Genomic DNA, 17,208 nt, shown 5'->3' on the forward strand with positions numbered 1-17,208 from the left:
TACAACCCTGCTTTAGCAAGCAGATGGACTAGATAACCTAAACAATTTTTTCATCCCTAACTCCTATGATGATGTTCAGAAGATCTGACAGGCTCATGCACAATATCCTGCAGTCCTAAAAGTATGTGAGCAAGTACAGTAAAAAGACATTGACATCAATTATGAAGACCAGCACAAAAATATATATACTCCACAACCTCTGTAAGGCTACATTTGTTTTGTTTTGTTTTAAAAGGCACCTCATCCTCTAGCTATTGCCAGCTTTTAAAAATATCACTTTTCAGTTTGAGCAAGAGTTCAATAGTGAGAAGGAAACATCTTTCAATTCACATTTGAACAGCCACTTCTAACATTCCAATTGTAATCAGAATGACAGTCTTTAAAAACAAGCATGCTGGCCTATTAGTTGTATGTACAGCAATTTGAACAACTGTAACTACATATTGTATTGTGTAAGCAAAAGCACAACATTCATTTCATACTCACACCTATCCTTTGTATACACAAACTGAGAACTCTTTAATACTAAAACATTAAAATGCACCCATGGAGTCTTCCCTTACTAGACACATTTAATACATGTTTACAATATATATACATATATAATATACATAACTTTTAGAATTTTTCAAATAAATCTTTGTAATTTCCTCTTCAAAAAGAAATAAAATAATGACACTGAAAGAACATGAGTCAAGTACACAGAACTCTCACAAAGTTGAATGCTCAGTTTTGCAGTCAAGTTTCCCCCTTTCCATCATAACCAAAACACTTTATAAAAACTAAATAATCTGAATTACTATCGTAATAATCTGTTTCATGGTAAAATTTCTAATCTTATCTATGGAAATATATTGCATATCAATATCATGAAGTGACATATCTGAATATTCTGAGCAATAAGAGATATTCCAAGATATTTTAGCAGTAAATATAACGTATTGCAGGCTCAAACAGCACAAGTCAATTCTTTATTCTAAATAACATAGTTGATTTAAACTCTGAATTCAGCTTCAAATGTGGCCCCATCCCCAAATGCCATTCTAAAACAGCACAGTCAGACTCTATGTTGACACCATTGATTCCTTTTTGAAAAAGTGTCAGTTCAAAGGTAGAGATTTATTTATCAGTTTCCAGTCTTAAATTCAGGCTGGGATGTGGAAGAGTTGCACCAGGTTCTTTCCTACTTACATCAACCCTAGAAATTCTCTCCAGTAGGAATTTTCCTCCATTCCCAGTAGAGGACAACATCAATTTCAGGCTTTTAACCAGTAACAACTCATGATGATGATTCACTCTAGAAAAGAATTCACTCACCTTCATTTAAGAAGGGAAAAAAAAGACTAAAAGACCGGAATAAAAATCATTTGTCATTCAAATTTATCATTCATTTAAGAGGGAAAAAAAAGACTAAAAGCCTGGATTAAAAATTATTTGTCATTCAAATCAACAGAGAAGCTCTGAATAGATAAACATGTCTGTTGAATAAATACAAGAAGGACTCATTCTTCAGGTAACCTAATCAAGGGCACAATACACCCAGTGAAGTGATGAGTTAAAAAGTTTCACAAATGATTAAGCTGGGAAATACTTCTAGAAGTAGCAGAACCTCCCAAGTTCATGGAATTTGGCATAGTTCTCACCTATTCCACTACAGTAGGACTCATACAAAGCATCAGGTATAGGTTTAATCTTCAAAAGAACTATTTGACTGTATCCTTAATGCCCAGAACGATACCCTTTTTAGCAGGAACAGAAAGAGGAGATGAATGTCTGATATTGAAATTGCAAGACAGCTTATTTGGATATCTTTGTGATAATTTCCTGTGCCAGATCTCCAAGATTAAACAGCATTACAAATCTGAATAAGTTAAATCTGCTACTACAGTATATACAGACTGCTTCAGTCTGTTGTTAATCGGGACTACACTACAGGCTCAGCTTCTAGCCACATGTAAATACAGTCTTCAAAAAGTTATATAATTTTTTTGCAAACTAAATATTTACTGTATAACACAAAAGATGTAAAAAAAAAACCAACAACCTTTAATGCATTTTAATTTATGTTAGTATTTTGCTTTCGTTTAATTGTATTTATCTTAGGCTAGTAGCCTGGTGGCTGAGTTTAACTATCTGCTACTGCTCTCTGAAAAAGATCTACTTTTATTAACACCAAGGGGATGACAAAGTGCCTCTCACATGACACATCAATGAGTACATGAACTGTCACTTTTACCAGGTGATTTAAGTTTAAGTACATTAAGATTCCATTCATTCTCAAAGCTCATTGAGCTCATGAGCTTCTACAATGAGAACTATCTTAGGAAGTTTCTCTCTTCTACTCCCTGATGCAATTAGACCCCTTCTTTCCAATACTCATTTTATTAATATAGAATACATAGACCTAGTTTCACCCAAGGCCTGCCTGGACGAAATTTCAAACCCTCTGAAATAAAAGCATTTCTTTTTTTTTTTTTTTTTTTAACTATTTGAAACTGAGAGTTTCCAAGCTCTCAGCACCAGCTGAGCTCACAGAAACTAGAACAAATTTCAATTTAGAAAACAGCAACCTGCAAAACTAAACACTTACAAACATTCTCTGGATTATAGGGCAGGATAAGAAGACTCATGCCCTCTTCTTCTCTTTTGTGCAGCTGGTTAAATATATACAAAGCTAGAGTTGAAAGGAAAACACTCTGTCATACAAACACTTTAGCCAGGGCATCTGCTCCTGCACTGGCAATGTAGCATTTGGAGGGGTGGAATGCCACATCATGAATGGACTCATCAAATTTTTTGCGATGAGCAGTGAATTCTTGGATGCAAGTCTTGCTTTCAAGATTCCACAAGCGAATTGAACAATCGTGACCTAAAAGAGGGGAAACAGTTTTCTTTATAATTCTTATGTCTGCCACCACTATGAAAAAAGAAGAAAATGAAATCTGAATGTACTTACTGCCAGACATCAAATACAGGCCATTGGGATCAACAGCTAAACTTGTAACTGCATCTAAATGAGCTACCATGGAGTGGATCAGTTTTCCTTTGAAAGAAAAAAATTATTTAGGTTATTTTCTGCAACTCACTTTGTTATCTGTGTTCACTGCCTGAACCCTGCCACACCTCATGTTAGACATACAAAATCTTGTAACATGACTGGATCAGTAAAATTACACAAGAAGTCATTCTTTTAATGTTTATAGTCTCAGGAGAGCCCCTGTAGCAATATCAACCTTTGTTTTACCTCTGCAAAACCACCATGGATCTGTAATCACTGCACATTTTAAGTATTTCCCTCCTAAGTGAACCAAGTGACTGGAAAGGAGGTCAGAAGCTGATTATACTAACAAGCAATTAATATAAACCAAACAAAAATATAGGATAATTTGTCAGTTTTGACATAATGGATTTTCTATTACAGCTTATTATAATTACAGTAATGATTTCATGTTAAAAATAAGAAATCACGGGTAAAATGTGAAGTTTGCCGTCACAGAAGATAATAAAACATGAAAAATAGTGGCTGTTTGCCCTAAACATACATCTGGAGAGTAGCAAATTTAAAATCAACAAGAACACTGAAATATCTCAATTTGACTTTTAAGACAGTGTGACATAAAAGCAGAGAATTTACAAAGATTATAAAGATCCAAAGTCAGAATACCAGATTAATACTACCATTCCTATCAAAAAGGCCTTTAAAATCTAAGAGGTTTATAGTTTCACATTTCAGTGTGACTCATTACAAATTAGAACAAGCACTACAAGCTGTCCAGCTGTTTCTGTAGAAGTGGTAGATTTGAAGGAATACAGTGGATCACACTGACAATAATGCCTACAAGTGAACTTCTACCTCCAAGCCATCAGGCACAGATCTTAGAAGCACTAAAAGAGTGCCGGAGCTTTCAGTCCTCAGTTCAACACAGACAATACAACAGAAGCAGCATGAAAATAAGCACAGCAACCTTTTATGTCAAACATTGAGAACCCCCACACATAAGGTATTGTAAAAGAGCAGAGAATGATGTATGTTCCTTATCACCATGGCAATAAAATTTTAGGTGGGATGGCAATCTTTTGGCTTTACTAGTGATGAGGGATTTCTGATTCAGATGATATCCAGTTCTTTGCATCCCTCACCAACTATGTGAATAATATTAAACATAATGAAATTCTGTTCGTGTTTTATGTTACACAACCACTATGACTAGAATCTGCTGAAAAGATGAATACCTGTATTGTTGTCGTAGAATTTGATATGTCTGTCTTCATGAGCAGTGATACTAATTGGAAGAGTTGGATGGCTGATGACTCTGTTTATCTGACAGGAGGAACTGACTGCTAAGAAAAAACCCAAACATATCAAGACATGTAAATTCCTAAGATCTTTGAAAAACTGCTACTAAGAAACAAATACGTACTCAATCTTATCTGCAAAATAATTCTTACCTGTACATAATGGAATCTCTGAGCTAGCACATCATGTTATGTGGTTTACTCTAAAATACTTTCCAAATTACACATACCATATGCATGAGTGTAAACACAAACATAAAAGGTCCAACTTTTGGCCATGGTTTTGGATGGGCTCATCAGCCAAGAATGTGAAGCCAAAAACCAAGTGAAAATACTTTTCTGTGCTTCCCCATCTCTGCACTCCTGTGCTTGTAAAGCAAAGCTTTCTTCATAGCATACAGTCAGTGTGAGAGAATTAGCACTGTTGATGGTATATTTCCAATAAAACAAGGTCATAGGAGAGCAGTTTTCCTAGCCTTCAAGAGTCTTGAAATATCATATATACACACCCCAAAGAAAGTACGAGATCTTGGTTAGAAATCTAGACACTGCTGTGATGCAGAGTACCGCAAGAGTGGTCTTATGAGACACAGAAACATGAAAAATCCATTACCTTCTTTCATGTGGGAGCTGACCATATTTCATGAGACTACTGTCAAAGAACACATCATCTATGACAGTTCTTACTACGCAAAATAGAACACCACAATAGGAACACTTGCTACTAAGGTCATAAAGTTTTCCATTTACATATTTCTATAATAATCTGAACTAACAAATAGTGTCAGCATCCACAGGACACTTAAAAATGATGAAAGTGTAAAATAAGGAAATAAGGAAAAACCACACTCATTAAACTCCCTAAAAATGACTAAAACCCTTTGAGACTGCATCACAGCCAACTATCCTCAGAGTTTTAAAATGCCAAGCTGAGTGAGGAGTGATGCTTATACTGAAGAGTGGAGTCCCTAAGTGGTGGTGGTAGGACATTTCAAGTGATGCATTTTCCTCTTACCTACTTCTTGTAGAAATATGTTTTAAAAATACATCTGAGCTTTATAGTACTATTACATAACTAAAATACTAAACAGGTTGCTATATGACAGTCTTTCTTAAAGGAACATTACTGAATTACAGTAAGGAGGAGATGATGAAATTGTAACGTATTTTTGTTTTGTTTCTGCGATACCTACAAGTATCCACAGTGGACTCCAGGGTAAGAATTTGTTGTCGTGTCTCCATGTTAAAAATGCTAGTGTGTCCACTGTTAAATGATGCTACCATAAGGCTTGGATCACTGCTCACAAGATCTATTGATGAAGGGATTCCCATTTCTAGAAAGCAATGAAGAGAACATTTTCATAAGGTTTAGTTGGCATAAAGAAAGCCAACAAACAATGGAAAACTCAACCACAAAGCACTAAATATCAAAAGAGCCATAAATTACGAAATGTTACATTTAAAAAAATCTACATTATGCCAATCAAAATAGATCGCCCTGTGTGATCACTATTTTAAACCTATTTTTCAGATATGCCTATCAAAAAAATAGGTTTACTAAGATGCTGTATCTGGAACTGCGACTTGATAGAAATCTACTTTGCCTTTTTTTCTACTTATTCCCCCTTTTCCTTCCTTCCTTTAACTATAGGAGCAATTCTCAAACATACCTCCATTGATCAAGTAAGAAGAAATAAAATTTAAGTGGTAATATAATTTACATGACACATGATTAATGTTAATACTGGGCAAATTCAGAGCTTAAGAACCCCCAAGTATTCTAGGTGCAAATTTTACCTGCTGACACTGTCAGCATAGAAGGTCACATAAATAAAGCATAAACTCATAATGCAAAGCTTTGTTCATCCTGCCTATTAATGTATACATCTGATCTTGTACTGCATCTATCTGCCTATAGAACAGAAGGCCAAATCAGGAACAAAAGGACCCTGCTAAGGCAGAGCAATTTTCTGTACCTTGATTATCATTAAATATATTGAGAGCTGGAGAAATTTCTGTAGCTTTCCACAGACGTATGGTGCCGTCTGCTGAACAGGACAGCAAACGCTGGTGTGCTCCACTGTAAACCAGACCCCAAACAGCATCTGTATGGCCTACAAAAGCACCTCTTAGAACAGAAGGATCTGTGAACAAAACACAACAAACCACATTAAAAAAAAAAAAACAAAAAACCAACTGATTTAAGTAAAGAGTTATATGTTGGCCTCTGTTTGTGGACCCTCCTTTAGAAGCCACTCTATAAAAATAGCCAAGACCAATCAGTTCATATCAACATAGAAGTCTCAATCATTCTTGGAGGAAGTTTCTTGAATTTCATCAGCATACAGGGCATTCAGTTATACAGTTTAAGATTAATAAGCAAAGCAATGTTTCAGCAGAAGGGACACTATCAAAGTTGGTAAAGCACACTCTGCTTTTAAAATTCACTCTGAAACAACTGTTACTGGCACATCCATCCCTTTTTTCCAAAAGCCAGTATTTAGGCCATCTGAAGGTATGAGAAGTGCAAATTGTTTTAAAACACAGACACAGAATTGACATCTGCTCAGATCTGGTACATGTTATGAACTGGGCCTTTTTAGCTGTTTGCAAACAACATTAACAGACTATACAGCCCCTATTTTTCTCAGATCCATGAAGCTTTGTTGAAGAAAAGCATTAAAATACACATTCAATGTACTTGCTAAATATCATGTCTAGCTCTATATTTTTTCAGCCTAGTTCTCTCTCAAAAGTGCGATGAGATCAAGGCCTTTCTTAAGAAAATGATACATTTTATCTTCTCATCAGCTAGTGTAAATATTAAAACAAAAAAATTAAGTAATTGAAGCCAACATCCAATGTTCTCTTTTGAATTTTCAAAGCAGCATTACCTACAAATGATACTACTGTGGCCACAGAAGATTAATGTCACTATATATATATTATTTTACTGCTGTGTGTGAGAGCAACATACCATAAGAGTCATAGGGGTCGATGTTGGGGTTGGTTATACTCCAGCCATGGATGAGGCCATCTGTTCCCCCACTGTAACACTGTTCACCATTACTGCTCATCACCACACACAGCACTGGTCCACTGGAAGAAAGCCCCCCAAAGAAACATTAATATTTTTATTATTTGAAAAGCAATGTCAATGGAATCTTCACATTTTCCTGCTAGACACAGTTAACTTTCTGCACACTCTGTAACAAAAATTCTGGTACAGTCTGATAACTTGGCATAGGCTATGCCACTTCCCACAGAACAAAACAAAAGACCCCAGTCCTCCACAGTAGTTGGTAATGTAACCATAATCAGGACAATTTAATCATTCTGCATATTAAATACAAAAAGTGTCACACTTCTAAACTACAGGCTTTTTGATATTGCATAAACTGTTTTCTTTCTCTTTTTTAAAGATTTGAGGCTCTTTCATGAAATAAATTCAGTTGATTTAATTTCACTGCAAACAGCTTCATTCTAAAGATGCACATTTCTGACAAAAAGGCAAAAGCTTCAATGATGAAAAGAACACCTAACTGCACATGTAATCTGCATGTCCTTCTTTTCAAAACTGTAGTGTACCTAGACCCAGACATAAATAATTATGCAGAAGGGAGATGTGCAGATGTTTTAAATAACATGGGAACCAAAAACATCACATGAAATCACTAGCTGACAAGGTGGAAATTACTTTTTAAAAAAATTCTATGTCTGTTTAAAAATCATCTATTTTTTAAAATATAACAGTGTTTCTCAGGAAATACTTACTTATGTGCTCTGAAGGTATATATTGGCTCTACATCAAGAGAAGCACTCCTAAATGAAGGACAAGGAAATGTTAACATATATATATATATATATATATATACACATGAGCTTACATAAGGCTTTAGGAAGATGCTCCAGATTAGCTAACTCTTAAAATTACTGCTATGTTTTTGAAGTGTTTCTCCCACAACTTCCACTCCCAACATGATGTTTCATATGTCTAGGAATTCTTTGCATGCTTTCAAAATATGATAGGATTTGTTTGGTTGGTTTGTTTAAGGCTCTTCAGGGCAGAGAGTCCACAAGAGTCTGCAAACTCTCACACTCCAATCAAACCAGTAGGTAAATACATCAAAGGTGTGGGAGGAGTGGAGGGCCATCAGTATCACATGGAATATATCATGAAGTTTCCAGTCCCTCCCACTGCAAAGGAGTTTACAGCACCTTGGTTTTATATCAACACTGAAGCAATTAAAAACCACACCTAAAACTGCTGCTCTGGTCTGTACCAATCTGGTGCTTGTTATATAGGCTGGGTAGACACAGGCTCTGCCCACCCTTCCTGAAAGGTATTATCTACTCCCTTCACATATAAGCCCCATGAAGAATTTGCTCTGGTTTCTGCATATCCCTAGCAACACAGAAGGGTACAAAGGAACCTAGCAACATCCTTCAGTCAAAATTTAAAGCTGTAGACATGTATATGCATACATGTGTATACATATATATGCATTTATATAAATGTATTTTTATGCATTTATATACACATGCGAGCACACTAACAGGCCACATCCAAGTATTTTAACCTGTAAATTAATTTGCCATTCTGTTTGCAAGGAAAATATAAAATAAATTAATGGTATTAATTTTCAAAACCAAAGCACATTTACAAACACACGTGGACTTTTTTTCTGGCACCCTTTAAAAGTCTCCAACATTCTCCATGAGCTTGTTTTCCTACTCTTAAATTCAAGGAACAATTTCCATTAACTCTAAGGGCAATTCAGTAGAATGGCATCTACAAATTTTTTTTTTCTTCATAAATGAAAATGTTTTTTGAAACAAAGCAAAGAAAAATCTTACTTTTTTGCTGGGGCAGTTTTTTGTAAATTCCACATTTTTAATGTATGATCCTCTGAAGCTGTTATTAGGACTGGTTCAACGGGATGAAAAGCAAGACCTCTTATTCCATCAAAGTGACTTCTTAATGTGAATTTGGGGTTCCAAGTCTTTCTCAATGCATCCTTATTGTTTGCTATCTAATAAAAAAAAATGCCAAACTTATAATTAATCTGGAAGGCACAAGGAAAGGAAGAAATCAGAAATTTAGTTTGGCATTTTCAGAAGACATCAAATTACCCCACTCACTTTACATAACAAGCTGTTCTAGAGCAAGTGTATTTAACAATATGATCAGACAATTCAGAATGAGAACAAAGACAGACAAATTCCACAAAGGCAACAAGTAATGTTACACCCACAGTAATACATTCTGTGCAAACCTCCAAAACTCTGCATGCCAGTTAAGTTACACAATTTAAAAGCTGAAAAGCACCTTTCTGAGCCATACTGCTGTGGAATGAGGTTTGGTATTTGAAATCTGAACCATACCTACTGGTTCATTCATCAACACTGGGCCTGACTCAACCAAGCCATGGTTCCTGAGTATTCCAAGTACCATTGACATGGCAGCTCTTAAGTAAAAATCTAAGAGATAGCACAAGTGCCTAGCAGCACTGAGAGGAATACAGCCTAACTTACTTACTTTAACACAAGCTCGGCAATAATGAAAGACAAGTAAAGCTTGCCAGGGGAAAAAAAAATGGCAAACAGGCAAAAATGACTTGTCTACACACTAAAAATAACTGGCCAACAATAAGCTATCATATATAAAGACACAATTATTTCACAATAAATGCATTTTTAGCAGATCCAAAAAGAAAGCCCTTGAAAAAAATCAGTTACTTCAACAATGCTCCTCTGAACGAATGTTGACATAAAATGCTGAACAGATTTTTACCAGTCAGTCAACAGTGCCAGAGTTAAATTCAGCTCCCCATAACCACTGCTCATGGTGGTCACTGAGAACCAGGAAAACAAACTAAGTCAAATACTGGTGATTTTATTATCTTGATTGCTAGATATAATCCAACATAATTGTGAATCATTAATTGCAAAGAAGAAACAACTGTTCTCAGACACTTCAAGCATCATCATTTTATTCTTGAATGTGGGACAGGGAAAGATTTAAGAAAAAAAGTGTTTTTCCTGAGTTTTGTTACTTCTGCATTTAGCAATAATATATGCTTCAATGAAGAGGTTCTATACATTTTAAACAATGAGAATGGAGCTGTAACAAACAGCAGCTTTAACCTCATCCTATTTCTTGGTAATTACATACTGTCTTGCTCAAAGACACAAGTCAGTTCCTTGCCAGTTTACTGAGCTGATTTGGCTCAATGAGGGAACAGAAAAATGCTTGAGCTGGTGCAAGGATGGGGCAGGACTGCAGAGTTAGCAGCTCTGGCACATTTTCTGGAGACCGGCCAAGAAAGTCTCGGTGAAATGGGTACAAGATGTACAGAGCTTTCACAGATATCTGGAGAGGAATTTGGTTTTCTCACCACAGGCATCTAATGCCAATTAGGTGATGGAGAGAACCCTGCCTGCCCTCCAGCTGACATACCAGCTGCACAGGTCCTGCACCACATCTGCAAAAGCCACAAAGACTCCTCAGGTGGCCTAACAGTGTATGCCAGCTCTGGCAGGATAAGATCCTCCGTTTGCTTCTCAGTCATTTAAAGATGTTCTTCCAAGGAGTCCAAGATGATTAGCTTATCACTTGGAAAATAGATGGAGGGCAGTCCCAGCCAGCAAACCAGTATCAGAGGTGGAAACAGATCCCAGCCCTGACATACCACCTGCCTGCCTGCACCACCACCACCACTTCTCTTCACCCACCCTTCTCTCACATGGTACAAGAGGATGGGTCACTAACACTGCACCCAGCCCTCTTTTCTCTCTCCCCACTCGAATACACAGTGAGGTAACCTGAGACTTGATAAGCAGTTGAAGGTGGAGAGAGGATGTTGTTCAAGCCCCAAATTAGGACTTGATTTGAATTTGCCACTAAATAGTAATATATTGTAATATATTGCAATATTTGCAATAGTAATATTTGCCACTAGTAGTAATAAATAGTCTGTCTATACAGACAACTTGTGTATCATTGCTGCTTATGGAGTTTTTCCAGCAAGATTATGGACGCTTCTCTTGTTAAAAGTTGCAGAAAATCAAGCAAGAGCCAACTACAAAGTCCAAAATCTCCAAGCCAGTACACAATATTAAATGAAATAATTTTGCAGTTCAGATATTCTCATATATATCATTTGGTCTACTACAGTTTCAAGAAGCCTAACCAAAAGACTAGGAAAAAAAAACCAGAACCGCAGAATGTTTGTTAAGACAAGAATGCGTAAAGGAAGGAAAAAGATAAACTTAAGAGATTATTGGCTAGCAACCTGGGAAATTGTATCTTGTTAGGTATTCTAAAAATTTAACCACAAAAGGAGACTTTTCTGTCTAGGTAATAAATTCATGATCTCCATCACCAAGTGAAAACCATTCTTTGATTTACAGACAGCCACAGTAACACGTAAAAACCTTAAACCATGAAATGTGGTAGGCTACTGCTGCCATTGTTTAGAAGAAAATAATCCAGTAGAAATATCAGTGGGAAGAAAGAGACTGAAAATAGGCAAGTGTCTGCTGCTATTGAGAGCAAATACTTTTCAACACTAATTCACATGAATTAGTGTTCACAACTTCATCCTCCATATGATGAAAAATTGACACTTCAAAAAAACCATACTAAATCTCCTCAAATCCTACCTGATTCACATTTGGCAGCTAGAAGAAGGTATGAAGCAGCAGAAAATAAAAAGCAATATGTAAGCTAAACTTCTAGTGAAATTTGGAATGGAAACACTACCTTTTCATTGTGCTTCAATAAAGAGCACAGTTAAAGCAAGGAGATTCATAAACAGCTGTGTTTTTTTTTAAATTGTCAGCACTACAAAAAGCCAAGAGTTGGGGTAAGCATGCCTGTGACTTCACAGAATGGTTTGGGTTGGAATGGGCCTTGAAAATTCCAGTTCCAGCCTCTCTGTGGAGGCAGGACACCTTCCACCAGACCAGCTTGCTTGAAACCCCATCCAACCTGTCCTTGAACAATTCCTGATCACAGGACTTCATAAAGGCAGTTAACAAGTTAACAAGCAGTAGGCAATATTCTCAACCATGTAGAATGGGATAAAGGTAGAGAAAGAAATGCTAGATTCCATAAATGAAAGCTGTTGGTTCAGGATAAACAGATATGAATAAACACAATAGTTTATATAGACACTTGAACAATGAAATTAAGCACTGAATGCATTAAGACCTTGTACAGATGATTTAGGCTTGTCATGTCCTCTGAATTTAAAAATTCACAATCACAGCTTTGGGTGTAACTAAAAAAGACATGAAATTTGTAGACCATCTTACCCCTTTCTGGAGAAAAAATTAGGTAAGATTAGCAAAAAAATTAAGACCTGAACCCATATTAGGAGATAATGCTGAAATACTGAATTTTTTCAGAGATGTTCTATATCATTGCAATCCTGATGATTCACAACACATCCCATGCTCAGAAGCTTGCTATAGTAGTAGAGCATGTCTCTGCAGTGTCACACTCAAATGCATGTAAATTTTTATTAACTATATAATTTATTACTTTACAAGTGAAGTGGGACCTTGAGTTACCATTAATAACCACTTACATCATAAGTCAGTGAATCTGCCTCATTGGCCACTGTAAGGCCTGCGAGTTCTCCAAGACCCAGCTCATTTTCAAGGGCTTCATCTGTTCCCATAATGAAAGATTTCCCTGAAGAAGGTGGGAATGTTAAAGCTTCCACTGCAAGAAAACAAAATAAAAAAAAATAATACTGACACATGGGTTTATACAACATTGATTAGTAAAAGCATATTTTCCACTTTCAAAATACTAAGTATATCTCAAGTAGCTGAGTACAAAAAGATGGAAAAAGATGCATTAAAAAAAAGCTATTCTAAAGAAAATCACTGTATTTACCCACACAGTATGCTCTGAACATAGTACTTACACTTCAGATATGTAAGAACTCCAGACAGCAAGTGTCACTAGCCACAGAAGGAAAAAGTAAACTACCATCCACCCATATGTAATGCAAAAGTAGCCAAGAAAAGCTCAGGCCCTTCCCCAGCTCCACTATAAAATATGCAAATAGGATCTGGAGAAGTAAAAAGAACATGGCAAAGAATAGCTATTGGGAGCAGCTGGACACCTTCCTAACACCATATCCAGACATGTTCAAAATCATGCCTACAATGAAGCTGCTTATGTGCATTCCAATCTAGCAATACAACTGGAAGCTAAAAATTCATCAGTACTTGTAAAAGCAGTTTAAGAGTTCAGTCAGCACTGGTTTTTACTAGTTTACAGCTGCATGTGTGTAGAAGCTCCAAGTCACTGTAACATGCACATATCCATAGGGAGATTCACCAGAAATAGGAGGCTCTAAGGCTAAGAGGAGTTCACACACGTCCAACACATAAGGCTCTGCATCAGGTAGTATGACTCAAAAAAAGCTTTGCCTTTACCTGTACAATACTGTACAATATTATACTTTCCTGTACAACAGCTCTCCAAGTCTATACGTAAGAAAAGGGAGACCAAGTAGACGAAAAGGTGCTATCTTCTGGACACAAAAGACTTCAGTATATTTTATATACCTTTTGTCTTGAATTACAAGGGGTTTTCAGTAAATAATTTCTCCCCTTTTAGCTCTGTTGTAAAAATACAAGCCTTGGCAAACACTGTTGTTACCAGGCAGAGAAAAGGAAAGGGCATCTCATTTTTTGTGTCTTAGTCTCACAGCACCCACATTTAGTTAAAACCAACCAAACTATGGTTTATAATGAGCAGTCTGATCTGTTCAGGCTGCTTTTTCTCTTGTCTCGAAGCCATCAGGTTCAGATGTTATTTACCTCAACTTGATATTGGTTGGACTGGAGTGAATTTATCTTTCCACGGTCTTTCCATTCCACACTCATGTGTCTACTGAGTGTCCTGTCTGCTTTCAATTACTTCTAAAATCAAAAGAAGCCCTTCTAGCTCTGTTGCTTGACTAGGTCTCAGTCATTACCTTCTAAACACAGAAAGCTCTTACCTTCATCACCCTGAAGAATAAACTACCATTCTATTTTTCTCTCTTTTGAACTTACAATCTAATATTACACTCAACACACAACAAATACAGGATATCAAATTTGAAATGTTACTAGAATAAAATTCTGCATGCCAAAAATTATATTTATAAAGGAATGCACAGCTAACACTTTTTTTAATACTGAATTCACACTGATAATAATCAGCTGTCCTCTTCTGTGTTTGTGAGAGTCCATCCGAGTCTTTGAATTTAAAAACACATTTTTGAAAGGACAGGAAAACAAGAGCTCTGCTAATACAGCTCTCAGTACATCTGAGAAAAGCTGGAAAGGAAGCATTCAAGAAAAAATTCCTCCACTTCTCAAAGAGTTGCTAAGTTACTCAGTTCTTTCATAAAGAAAATTACTGAGCATGTAGGAAATAGAAGTACTGAGATCTTTGGTAACTATGCCACAACACCACAGCTTTTTATGCATCTTAATTACAACTTGGCCAATCCACTTTTTCACACTCACTGAAAAACTGCTAAATGAAACTCATGTTTTGCTTATTTTTCAAAAGACATATTTACCATTTAAATAAAGAGCACATGATACAATCTTCTACAAATTAATATAGTATCATATATTTATTTTATTATGCTGCATACTGTAGCAGTTGAATCAGATGACTTAGCAACTTTCAGAGATAATATTAATGAAGATAACCACATGCCTCACTGCAAAGATGCATGGCTTCCCATACTTGGACTAGCTGCTATAAGAATCTTTTTTATTTTTGGAACACATTAATGAAATTAACACACTGGCAAGCTGTAAGTTGTTCTCTATGATTCACTACACAATCAGCACAAGCATCTAAAAGCTATACCTACCCATTTATGTTTACCTGCAGAACCACAATCTTTGCACTTAAAGGAGAAGAAATGCATACAACTGTGTGTATGTGTGTGCGTGTGCGTGCATTTTATACATGTATATATACATACATTTCAAATTAGGTTAATGGGGAAAAAAACCAGATGCTCTTCTGCCCTGAGAGTTTGTATTCCACACCTGACTGCCAGACCTGAGCACAAACAAAACCAAGGGACTTAAGTACTACAAAGCCACCAAGTACCAAATGATTTTTTTCATGTTGAAAGGTATTCAGACAAAACTTCACCCAGGTAAGTGTCTTGGCCTGACTAATACTGACGAGAGGGGAGGAACAGGAATTCCATTTACTGCACTTAAGCAGCACTCATAAATGATGAATGGTATTTGTAAACTGGGTGGGAAGTCTTTGAGGATGACCTTTAAGCAAAAGTTAACTACAAGCATGTACCCTTTTCAAGAGGTATATGCACATTTTTAATATTTACCTTCATCTGTCCTGTTTATCTCGTGTTCAATGAGCCTTGAGCTGCTGGGCCTAGAAGAAGGTGCAACAGATGGCTGCAACGAAGGGAGATCATCGACATCTCTCAAGTTTGCAAGCATATCTTGCAGCTTTGACCTGTTGGGCCCTAACCAGAAAAAACAAAAAATTAAATGGTTTATGCATAGCTTAAGATGGCACTGCTTTTATCAGATATGCTACAGAAGCACATGCAACAATGGATCCTACTTTGCATTATAACATTACCACAGAAAAACTAATGAGCACCTATTTTCAGCATAACTAATCATCCAGCATGAAATGAGTTTCTTGAAAAGAAAGTGATAGAAGCAACTTGAGAGTTGTGAACGTACAATTTTCCCCACATTCATAAACTCATACTGCTAATTGCATGGGATGCTGAAGAACACCTCCAACAGAGTCACACAGATTCTTAAAATAACTACTTCTCCAAAACAATAGCTGACATTTGTGAGTATTTTAAAATTTGTGCATCAGGTACTTTGTGCAGCATATTCTTATGACAACATGATTATTTAAAATTTATTTGTGCAGTAGTGTAGTATTGTGAACTATATAATCCAAAAAGTTACATTAAAATATAAATGCAACTGGATTCACTGGCCTACTTCCTGAAGCTACATATGGTGAAGACCCATGCCCTTCTTGACACTTACCTGTGCTTTGCTCCATCATTTTCCCACATCCCTGTTTTGACTGTTTTATATAGGATTGAGGCTGAAACATATCTTCGGTAGTTTTTCCTGTTGTAAGTTTAATTAAGAATGGGAAAATATCTTACCCATAGTCCATTATGCTTTTTCCTAGACCAGTAAATAATACAGCTATTTTTAAGCAGCTTTAACACAGAAGTGTACTCTAATATATGTATTCTCTCATAAAATCATTCTATAATTCTATTCTCTAATTACTTCGCAGGAGTGTTTACTACAGCCTTGCAAAATCATACGTTTACTAATGTAGTAGCAAACTCTGCTTTGTCTGCCCTAGCCATAATGACAGATAAAAAACTAAATTGTACTTAACTTGTCTGTCAAAAAAATATTACTTGGTTAAGGAAAACAATAAATAGGATTTTGCAAGATTGTGTTACGAAAATATTCGATTTATAAAAACAATATTTTATTTAGCAGTTAAGTGTTTAAGCACCATTTATGATGACAGTGAAGTCATAGAAACACACTGCGTGCAATTTAATGTCAAGATACTCAGTCCCTTCTTTTTCCCTGAACTTCTTCCTCACATTCTTCTACACTACATGCAATATCACAAATAGTTGATACCAGGCTGAGATTCTGCCTCATTTTTCTGCACTAATGCCCCTCCAATGATGCTTTGTCCATGGAAAGATGCTTAATTTCTGTACTGCAGTAAACCATTTTGTCTCCCAAGATCAAAGCAATCAAATCAATCCAAAAGGTACTGTAAATGTATTGAGAAGTAATTATCTTCACAAAGGAGCACTGGATGACCAAGTGCTGCCTTAC

General features: G+C 36.2%; 1 protein-coding gene across 7 annotated transcripts in view; it reads right to left on the minus strand.

Annotated features, from left to right (window-relative positions):
• Positions 1-301: 301 nt before the first annotated feature.
• STRN (striatin) overlaps positions 302-17,208 on the minus strand; it is a 58,709-nt gene continuing 41,802 nt past the window's right edge. For 4 of the 7 annotated variants that reach the window (XM_030447021.1, XM_030447018.1, XM_030447023.1 and 1 more), the window contains 11 exons: positions 16,378-16,464; positions 15,684-15,827; positions 12,891-13,027; positions 9,154-9,329; positions 8,071-8,118; positions 7,274-7,395; positions 6,273-6,440; positions 5,490-5,630; positions 4,234-4,341; positions 2,957-3,043; positions 302-2,869 (listed from right to left, as the gene is read on the minus strand). In XM_030447021.1, coding sequence (XP_030302881.1) covers positions 2,700-2,869; positions 2,957-3,043; positions 4,234-4,341; positions 5,490-5,630; positions 6,273-6,440; positions 7,274-7,395; positions 8,071-8,118; positions 9,154-9,329; positions 12,891-13,027; positions 15,684-15,827; positions 16,378-16,464 — 1,388 coding nt within the window. In that variant the 3' untranslated portion in view covers positions 302-2,699. The remainder of the gene's footprint in view (positions 2,870-2,956; positions 3,044-4,233; positions 4,342-5,489; positions 5,631-6,272; positions 6,441-7,273; positions 7,396-8,070; positions 8,119-9,153; positions 9,330-12,890; positions 13,028-15,683; positions 15,828-16,377; positions 16,465-17,208) is intronic. The other 3 variants (XM_030447022.1, XM_030447020.1, XM_030447019.1) reach the window with 2 other exon arrangements.

The sequence above is a fragment of the Calypte anna genome, chromosome 3 (genome assembly GCF_003957555.1).
Source record: "Calypte anna isolate BGI_N300 chromosome 3, bCalAnn1_v1.p, whole genome shotgun sequence".
Lineage (NCBI taxonomy): Eukaryota > Metazoa > Chordata > Aves > Apodiformes > Trochilidae > Calypte > Calypte anna.